Raw genomic sequence first — 10383 nt, 5'->3', positions numbered from 1 at the left:
GGCCAAAAACACAGATTCTGGGCCCCCACCTAGAGCTGTGAAAACAGAACCTCTGGGAACGAGGGGAGAACTGGCATTTTTAAGAGCCCCGGCCCTTTCCCCCCACCCCCGCCAGAAGCATCATTAATTTAGTGATGCCCCTGTCTAATATGTTCAACCCACAACTCATCTCAAGCAAACAATCTGACAAATCTGAATGGAGGCTGCTTTGCAGAACAACGGCCTGGACACCACAAAACTGTCAATACCAAGATCTTTCTTTAGGTGGTTAACGACAGTGAAACCTTTAGGGGAACTTGCTTTGAAATGCATCAAAAATTGAGGTGGATGGAGAGCTATGTGATAAAGCAAGTGGGGGGAAATATGGATGAGAAGATCTAGCCCTGGCTGGTCTGGCACAGGGGATTGAGCACCAGCCTGAAACTGAGAGGTCACCACTTCTATTACCAGTCAGGGCACGTGCCTGGGTTATGAGCCAGGTCCCCAGTTGGGGGCGTGCAAGAGGCAAGCAATTGTTTCTCTCACACAGAGATGTTTCTCTCCCTCTCTTTCTCCCTCTCTTCCTTCCCCTCTTTCTAAAGATAAATAAATAAAATCTTTATAAAGAGAGAGAGACAGAGAAATCTAAGTGGTAGGGATGTAGGTGTTCATGAGAAAATTGTCTTAATAAAGTGTTATTGGAAAATGCCCCTTTGTTTACATAGTGTCCATAGCTGCTTTTTTTTTATACCATGGCAGAGCTGAATGGTTGCTACAGACCTTATTGAGTGTAAAGGCTAAAATATTTATTATCCGGCCCTTTACAATAAAGTTTGCAGACTCTGGTCTAAGTTAGGAAACTAGAGAGATGGGGCAGCCAGTACCCGGGGTGATTCTGGATTGCACCCTGGGCTCAAGGCAAGCAGAACAGCTGGAAAGAACACCACTGGGGTGAGGGTGCAATTTCACCGTGACCTACACAATAGCGTTACATCGCGTGTCACGTGTCCTGAAGTTGGTACTTACACTGTGTCGCGTAAGAAAACATCCGTGTGAGAGGGGACATTCTCTGAAGTGCTGAGGATAACGAGGTCATCCAGAAACATCTCTGTCTCAAAGCTCAGCGACACAGGAACAGCGTGTGTGTGTGTGTGTGTGTGTGTGTGTGTGTGTGTGTGAAGGTTCAAGTGTATAAAACGTGTAAATTGAATAGAAAGACATAGGAAATATCAACAACTGGTGAATGTCTTACAGTCACTTTCCTACAGGTTAAAGATTATTCAGAGTAAAGACTAGGAGGGACTGAGAGGCCCCTGATCGAGCGTGCCGTGCAGTGAGGCTTGGGGAGCAGTGCGGTCACCTGTGGACATGCGGGTGCAGGGCCTGGCGCAGCGTGGGCCCTCAATCCTCAAACGGAGGCGGCCTGGGCCAGGGGGGCGTTTGCCAACACGGGGGGGCTGGCGGGGTGACGAAGTCCCGGTCGGCAAGTGTGAGCCCTCACTCACACGCTGTCGTTCATCCATTCACTCAGTATGTTTTGCTGAGCACCTACAGTGGGCTGGGCCCTGGACCAGGTGCTGGGCACGTCCTCCAGTGGCTCCTGATCTGGGGAAGAGGGCCAGATGGGGAAAGAGACAAGGGCAGCACAGACGGAGGGGAGTGGGAACCCCGGCCTAGGCCTCCGGGGGCCCCCGTCTACTCCCAGGACCCACAGACACCACACGCGGGGGAGATGCATGACCGAGGGATGCCTGGGGCCTGCAGAGGCCGTGTGGGAGCGGGGTCTGTGGATGGGGCAGGAGGGCACGCAGAGACCCTGGGCGTGGCAAGGCACATGGGACACCTGGGAGGCGGTGCTGGCTGAGCTCAAAGGCCTGTGTCATCTGATCCCGCTGCCAGGAGCGTGCCAGGCCGAGTGAGGCGGCACCAGGCACCAGGCACCAGGCAGGCGGGCCTCTTCTAGCTCCCGGGGGTCTTGTGGGCCTGGCTGGGGGCCACAGGGGCCGGCCCAGGAATGTAAACCTGGGCGTGTTTGGGAAAGCTGGAGCCAGGGGTTTCCGAGGGCAGCCCAGTGGGGCTTGCTGGAGGCCCACAGACAGATGTGGATGTGTTGACGCTCCCCAGTGGGGCCCGGCCTGCGTGGCCTGTCCCGCCTTGGGCAGGGCATCTGGAACGAGTTAGGAGCTCAGGGCAGCTGGGGCACACTTACCTTGGCTAAGGCAGCGGCCGAGGACGGTGGGGAGGCTCTGCCGGCCTGAGGGCTGCAGCTCTTGGCTGGAAGAAAGGAAACAGTGCAAGAGGCCTGGCGGGAGGCCACCTTGTCTAGAGCTCCAGGGCCGGACAGGACTGAGCCCACGTCCCCAACAGAGATCGGAGACTGGCGATCCAGGAATGCGTCAGCAGCCCGGGCAAGGGCCGCTCACACGCCTCAGGCCGGAGGGCTGCACTGCGTAGTGGTTAGGGCTGGGGTCTGGCATCAGGTGACCTGCATTTGAATCCCTGCTCAGCCTCTGCCTAGTGCTGGCATGTTGGGCAAGTTCCTCTGTTGCCCTCTCTGAGCCTCAGTTTCTCCTTCAGTGTAGGGACTATAGACGACTGGGTGGCATGTCTCCTGTGGGTCCCTCCCTGCAGTCCTGTCCACACAGCGCCCTCCCTCACGGCTCCAGGCCAGAGAGCTCACAGCTGCCCACTCTTGCTCGTGCCGGGGAGCTGCCTCATCCTGGTGGCTGCTCTACACCCAGGTGTAACAGCTTCAGCATGACTGGCACCCAGGCCGTAGAATTCATTGTTAGGAGCTGACCTGTGCACTGTGGGAGGTTTAGCAGCATCTCTGCCCCTGTCTCCTAGAAGCCAGCTGCAGCTTCTCCCCTCTATAATACCAGAAATGTCCCCAACCATTGTCCCGAGTTCCTACGTGAGTAAACTCACTGCAGGTGAGTACCACTGACTTACACTGTTAACAGGTGGCCCACTCGTTTCCCTCAGTGACCTAGTACAAGTGCCAGAGCCCAGCTGGGGGCCCACCGGGCTTTGTGTATGTGCAAGACCACCGGGCATTGCACCAGGCAACTAGTAGGTCTGCAGACTGAGGGGCGATAGTGGTTAGTAGTGTGTATTTGAGGCCAGGGCTGCCTCTAGTTTGGAGGGCTAAGAACTCCTCAATTACTCTCCAATCCCAAAGATTCAGGTTATTTTATGAGCTGTGTGACCTTGGGCAAGTCACTTTGCTTCCTGAGTCTCTCTTTCCACGTCTGTGAAGTGGGGAGAATTTAAGGAGGTGTTGGGGGTCAGAGTACTTGTGTGCACACAAGCTGATGTCTCCCTGCCCTGTTCCTCCTCATCGTCTTCTCCTTTTAAAATTTTAATTGTTGTTCAAGTACAGTTTTCTGTCTTTTACTCCTATCCCAGATCAACTGCCCCAGGGCTCCCCACCTCCCTCCCATTTCCACCCCCCTAGTTTTTGTCCATGTGTCTTTTATACTTGTTTCTGTAAACCCTTCACCCTTTCCCCCTGAAATTCCCTCCCCTCTCCCCTCTGGTCCCTGTCAGCCTGTTCTCATCTTCTAAGGGGCCTCAGAGCTGCAGAGAACCCCTCACCTGAACACCCGATTCTGGCCAGAGATGTCAAGGACAGGGCTGGCTTGAGAATCACAGGTCAGCTGCAGGGAGGTGCTCAGGTCCTCCTCTGCCCAGAGCACCGCAAACATGAGCTGAGGAGGGAGGGAGCAGGCTGTGAGTCCTGGGACCCCCACAGGCCAAGTGGCACTGCAGCCCAGCTCACCCCTGCCCCCTAGCCCAGTGTGGCAGTTGCCCAGTAGGTACAGACCCTCCTGACACCCCCTGGGATGGTGAGGACGCGTGAGCAGGGCCCTGGTTGGCAGCGCCCCAGACATCGGCAAAGAACGAGCCCCATGCAGACCTCCCCACCACCCAGCGCCAGGAAGGGGGTTTAGACAGAGTCGGGGGGGAGGGGAACCAAGCCTGCTCAGTTGTGGGGTACGGTGACACAGAGCCTGTGCCTGAGGAGTGACATGCTGTCCCTCCTCCCATGGAGGAGTGGGTGGGGGTTGGGGGAGAAATCACCAGATAATCAGAAACAAGGTGCCGAGGCTTTGCTGCCCAGCTCCACGCACTCCCTGTGACTCATGGAGCAGCAGGAGGGCTGAGCCAGGCATGGCAGTGGGCAGGGCACAGCCCACGCAGCAGGGGCCACGGCAGATCCCCCATCTCGGAGACGGGAGGGCACCGTGGGGAAGAGCCTGAGCACCAAGCCCGAGTCCCTATTTTGCTGCCTGCTTGCTCTGCGACCCTGGGCGGGCCACAAACACCCTCTCAAGTGATTCAGAATGATGACGAAGGTGATTGCCACGACCTTATTGTCACTGTCCCCACAGCAGCAAAAGCTTCTGGAGCATCAGCTCTACCCGCACTCCATCCTGGGTACATCACTGGTACTAACTCACTCAGTCCTCACAGACCCCATGTTACTAGTGCAGTTATCATCCCCACTTCATAGACAGAGACTGGGGGCACAGAGAGGGTGAGGGATTTGTCCGAGGCCACACAGCCAGCAAACGACGGAGCTGGGATCTGACCTCCAGAGATGAAATTCACGTGAGCTGTGCCTTCCCGCCTCTCACTGAGTCTTGGGAGGAGTAAACAAAATCAACACACAGAAAACCCTTAAACAGCGCCGAGCACGAGCACGCAGCAGGAACTCTGCCTGCAGACGGAGCTTGCTCAGCAGATGCCAGTAACAAGTGTTATTATTCACGAAGGCTTTACAAACTGTAAAGTGATGGAAAGGCCCAGGCAAGAGCATCTCTATCAGTTGTGCACACAGTGGGTCTTCAGCACACTGGGGATGAGATGGGAGCTGACAGGATTCGGAGGGAGCCCTGCCCCTGCCTGTCCGGCCTGGCCTGGCCCGGCCCCCGGCAAGCACTGCCCTGTGGCTGGTGTTCGCCACCTGCTGCAGTCTGTCTGCCACTCAGCAGCTGGGCCACAAGGGCTGCCCATTCCCGTGGACCCCACCGTCCCCAGCTTTGGAAGGCCACGCTGGCCTGGATCTGGGTCATTACAGGCAGAAAATGGCAGAGGCTGCTGGGGACTCGGTTTTACCTTCCTTCCCAGCTCAGGGACACACCAAAGATGGCAGAGGGGCTACACCTTGACGGTGCCAGTGGGATCAACCTTGGGCAAGCCTAGCACATCTGAGCCTGTGATATCAGCTGTCATGAGCTGTCTCTCAGTCTTGGCCTGGCCAGCTCCTCTCATTGGGCGGCTGCTAAAATGACACCTCCTCCAAGTAGCCTCCCCTGATTACCCATCTAATAAAGTATCTCCCAACCCTTGCTGCTCCCTCCCTGGCCCCATGGGGACAGGGCCTTGAGTCTGTTCTGTGCCCTGCCATGTCCCCAGAGCTCTTCACAGCTCCTGACACACAGCAAATATCCAGTACGTATTGAAGGCATGAACAAATAAATGAATGACTGTTTCTCTCCAGGGTTGACCAAATATCGGATCGATATCAGGTGATATGACCTGCGGCTCACCCGGCCCAGGCTGGAAGGTCCCCACTCCCTCCCGCCCCTCACAGATATCTTTCCAGTGCCCTGCTTCTGAGCTGAACCGCACCTCATTTCGGCAGGCAGGTGGAAACCCTCCCGAAAAGGAGACTCTGGGATCTGGAACCTCATGGTCAGGAGTTTGTTGTCACCTTTGGCTCACCAGAGTACACAGAGGGAGCCCAGCCTACAACGCGGCCGGGCTCCCCGGGCAGCTGGCCGCTCCAGCCTGCGGCCACCTGGCCCAGCGCCGTCACCTGCCATCTGGGCCCATCAGGGCACGTGGTTCTCCCGGGCAGACTCGGACAAGCCTGAAAGCTCTGAGCCTCCATCTCCTCAACCATAAAGGGAGCGCAGCCCATCCACCTTGAGAGAAGTCACCAAGATTAACCAGGATAACACATCTCAGAAAACTGCCAGTGTGGCCCACAGGAGGTCTCAGGGAATGTTCATTCCCTTCATTTTTTGTGCAATATTCTACTGCGTGTACCTACCATCTGGGGAGCCCCAGGAGAGAGGGGACACATGTTAAAGAAGGCATGACCCCTAGTCTGAGGAGGTTCTTGCCTGCCAGGGGCACCAAGAATGTTAATGCCGGGCAGAAAATGCCTCCTGAAGGGTTGGCACCACCAAATGTGGACAGCGGTGGGGGACATGACAGTCTCCTTGGCTGGACGTAGCAGCCATACCAGGCCTCCTGGGGGCTGGGCATTGGGGACATGGACAAGGTCATTGCTGGGATGGCCACCCCATTGCTGACCCTCTTGGTCCCCGAGCAGCCCAATGAGGTCAGCTCACACTAAGACAGACCTGCTGTCCCATCCAAGCCCTCACTCACCCTGCGTGGGGCTGAGGCCAAAAATGAAGGAGTTTGAGGTCAAGAGAAGATGACCAGGGAGCTGGGGGCCACCCAGGGGTCCTGATCCCCACAGTCTATGTCAGGGCTGGAGGGCGGCTCTGGAGTTACACCGCTGAGGTTCAAGACCCGATTTCTTCATTAACTAGCTGTGTGGCTTGGGGACAAGGGACTCAGCCTCTCTGGAGCTTCCATTGTTCCCCTGCAGAATGGGGATGGAGTTCCTGAGGCCCTACCTCACACGTGCCTGCATTCTTTCAACGAATGTCTAACTCAACGCCTCCTGTGTGCCACTCCACAAAACAGACAAAAATCCCCTGTGTGCTTGTGGAGTACACAGGCTAGTGTCAGATGGGTAAAGGACAGGTAATGAAAAACAAAGATATTTGGTAAGCGACATAGTACTTTAGAATGGCAAAGCCAGAAAGAAGGGTGGGGAGAGCCATAGGGAAGTGGGGGTGCAAATAAATAGGATGGGTGGGAAAGGCCTCTTTGAGGAGATGACATTTGAAAAATACCCAAAGGAGGTGAGAGAGTGAGCCAAGCACATGTGTAGGGGAAGAGCATTTCAGGCAGAGGGAACAGCCTGTGCAAAGGCTCCGAGGCCACATACGGAATGATTCCCACTATGTGCCGCCCTGGGAAAATGTAAAGCCAGAGAGAGTAAGAAGCTTAGTGGTGGCGGGGGGTTGAGGGAAGGGGAGGGTGAGCGGGTAGAGCAAGGGGGACTTGCAGGGGCGGTGAAACCACTCCGCGTGACTCGGGGAAGGTGGGCACAGAGCGTGCATTCGGCAAAACCCACAGAATGTGCGACACGCAGAGTAAACCCTGATGTGAACTGTGGATCTCAGTTAATAGTAATATATTAGTATTGGTTTGTCAGTTGTGACAAATGTATGACACTAGTGCAAGATGTTAGTAACAGGGGCAACTGGGAGGAGGGGCGGGACGGGAACTCTTGCACTCTCTGCCCAATGTTTATGTACACCGAAAACCGCCCCCCAAAATGAAGTGTGTGCAATTGTTTTAAGTATGCCTGGGACCCCCTCACCAATGGGCTCGGCCTCTCTGGGCTGGGGTCCAGGCATGTTCTCAACCCTCCCCGGGGGCTTCCAATGTGTAACTGGGGCTGAGAACCAGGCCACACCCCCGTTTTCCACGCCTGGCCTCCGTGGCCCCGGGGGGGCCCCGCCGAGCACGGATTCTGGATGGGGCGGTATCGCCCCAGGTGCAAAAGTTGGTTCCGGGAGGGTGGGAAGTATTTACTCTTTTCAGGTATGAAGTGCAGATGTGCACACAGCACATAAACAGTAGTAAAGTGTATCTGCAGAAATAAAGTTTCACAAAGGGAGCGATTAGGGGGAAAATCCCCAAAAAGGCTCCTAGAGAGAAAATGGTGGAAATCGGGTTGAGAAACACGCTCACAGAGACACCTTTGGGGAGTTTCAAGACGGGGAACAGAGGCTGAGAGGGCCAGGCTCCTGCCCTCCCTTAGCCCAGGTTCAACCTGGGACACTGGGGACAAAGGGTTCTGCGGCTTTACAAAGGAGTAACAGAGCCCTGGCCGCTGTGGCTCGGTTGGTTGGAGTGTTGTCCCATAAACCAAAAGGTCATGGGCTCCATTCCTGGTCAGGGCACATGCCTAGGTTGCCGGCTTGGATCCCCGTCAGGACGTGTACAGGAGGCGGCCAGCTGATGCTTCTCTCCCACATTGAAGTTTCTCTCCCTCCTCTAAAATCAGTAAGCATACCCTTGGGGGAGGATAAGAAAATTAAAGATAAAGGGAAAAATAACATTGGAACCCATGAGATGACCCGACCCACCAGCCGAGCTCCCAGTGGGACCCCCACTCTGCCCTGTAGGTCCAGGGGTAGCGTGGGCCGTGCAGCCAGACCGCCTGGGCTTCCTGACCAAGCTCCTCCACGGATGTGCTCAGCGACCTCGGGCAAGTCCCGTCACCTCTCTACGTCTCGGGTTCTCATCCGCAGCGTGGTGTGCCACGCAGTATCTCCAGACCTCCACGAGGGGACCCCCGTGAAGGGGCGACAGCAGAGCCCAGCAAGTGACAAGCACTCCACAGACACCAGCTCCCAGCACAACTGAGCGGAGCGACGGCCTGGCCCTGGCCCTGGCCTTGCCAGCAGCCCCATTCACACCACAGTTTCAGGTGCCGCCTGGAAAGTGAGAGGCTGCTGATGACACAACAAACCTGCGCTGACCTGAGATACACCCTGATTTCAGGGACGTCGTGTCAAAAACCCGAGTCTGCCTGAGCACGAGCGGCTTCTATAACTCGGGGCCCTTCTCGGGCCCCCCGGGAACCCTACCAGCACAGGTGCACGGCAGGCAGGCACGGGAACTGCTGTCTGATTCTGGGCCTCATCACTTACTTGTTGGAGTGCCTGCCCGCACCCCCGCATGCCCGCCCGCCCACTGCCTGATTCCTGTGCGCACAGCACACGGTGCCTGCTCAGCAGAGCAATGAACATATGGGCGCTTCCTCGGGACAGGCCCCGGGGAGCTGAGCACGGCCTTCCCACCTGGTCCCTCTCGTGGCCCCTTCACTTCCTTGTAGAGTGGGGACACTTCAGTGCTTCTATCCCACACTGGGCGAGGTACCCTGGGGTCAAAGAAGGATCACGCAGCCGTCTCTGACACCCAAACACGACACCGGGTTAGGAGGACACTTCGGTTTCTCCCCATTTTCAAGGGTGAAATATGATCCTCTCACCCCCTAGGGAGCTCAGAAACCTTCTCACCCGGACAATCACTTCCAAATGGATTTGGAAACCTCCCTGCCATCTGTTCTTGATTCTGGAGGGGCTGTCTGGCGAAGCTTAACATCCTGGTGTGGCCTCCCTCCTCCTCCCTCCCAGGGCCTCCAGCCTCCCTTCCCCTCTCCCCGTCTCCTAGCAAGCTGGCTGCTCAGAGCACTTGGCGGGCAGTTCAAGGTCGCCCCGAGGGGACCATCGTCTGTACCTGTAAGTTTGGAGGAAATGTAGGTCCACGGGCATGTCTGAGCGGGAGGAACATCACTAAGGGGAGTCAGATCCGTCCAGCTGGACTGGAGGTGGCCGGCTGGGCACCTGAGAAGGGACAGGTCACTCCAGAGTTTGCCCACAGCCCCGGCCTAACAGAAGATGCCAGAAACCTCCATCCCCCCTTAACATTTCTCAGCCCTAAATCTTACTTAGGCTGCCTTACTGAGAAGCTAAGAAGTGAGGCCCCAGACGTGGGGCTCCGAGGACAGCTCTGGGACACGAGGTTCCTGCTTCCCCTACCTCAGTGCCCGCCTGCTCACGCCTCCCATGTCCACGGCTGCCCTCTGTTTGACCCTGACCAGGAAGCAGGCATCGGGTTTCTGGTTTTACAATTATCACCTCATTTAATCCTCACCAGTTCTCTTATTGGCTGGTATTACTACCCTCATTTCACAGCTGGAAAAATTGAAGCTGAATGGGCTTGAATAATTTACCCAAGGTCACAGAGCTAGTCAGCAGTGGAGCTAGAAGTTGAACCTGAAAGCTCCTTGCAGAAGGGGACGGGGACACAGTCGCCTGTGTGTCTCAGTACCCAGCCGATAACCCGGCACGCAGCATAGACACAATCGGTATATGGTGATGAACGAACAAATATACTCAACAGTGGCTGCCACATGTTCACCAGACCACACTTCCTTTTCCTCCCGGACACACAGCTAAAACATTTCCCAGCCTCCTTTGCAGCTGGGTGGGGTCAAGTGGTGAGTTCTGGCCAGGGAATGTGGGCGGGAGTGATATGGACTACTTATGGGTTTGGCCTATGAAAACCTCCTGCATAATCCTTACCCCCTCTCCCATCTGCCAGGCAAGGTGAGGGGAGCCCGGGGCCCTGAGTGACGGCATGGAGCAGAGCCACCCTGAACTGTGGTATGACTGGGGAGTGACCTGTCATGGTAAAACAAACACATTATGCCCGTCGGCACATCCTGACCAATCACAC

General features: G+C 56.2%; 1 protein-coding gene across 1 annotated transcript; it reads right to left on the bottom strand.

Annotated features, from left to right (window-relative positions):
* Positions 1-557: 557 nt before the first annotated feature.
* Positions 558-9666, bottom strand: LOC119053588 (uncharacterized). The gene is made up of 5 exons (XM_053672160.1): positions 9607-9666; positions 9382-9488; positions 3577-3689; positions 2189-2253; positions 558-1584 (listed from the first exon to the last, which is right to left on the bottom strand). Exons 2-5 carry the CDS (start codon positions 9433-9435, stop codon positions 1481-1483), a joined length of 336 nt encoding a protein of 111 aa, XP_053528135.1. The 5' UTR covers positions 9436-9488; positions 9607-9666; the 3' UTR covers positions 558-1480.
* Between the last annotated feature and the right edge of the window lie 717 nt (positions 9667-10383).

Source organism: Artibeus jamaicensis, unplaced genomic scaffold (assembly GCF_021234435.1).
Source record: "Artibeus jamaicensis isolate MK-2021 breed Jamaican fruit bat unplaced genomic scaffold, CSHL_Jam_final contig_729, whole genome shotgun sequence".
Lineage (NCBI taxonomy): Eukaryota > Metazoa > Chordata > Mammalia > Chiroptera > Phyllostomidae > Artibeus > Artibeus jamaicensis.
This window is presented reverse-complemented; position numbering and strand designations above follow the sequence as displayed.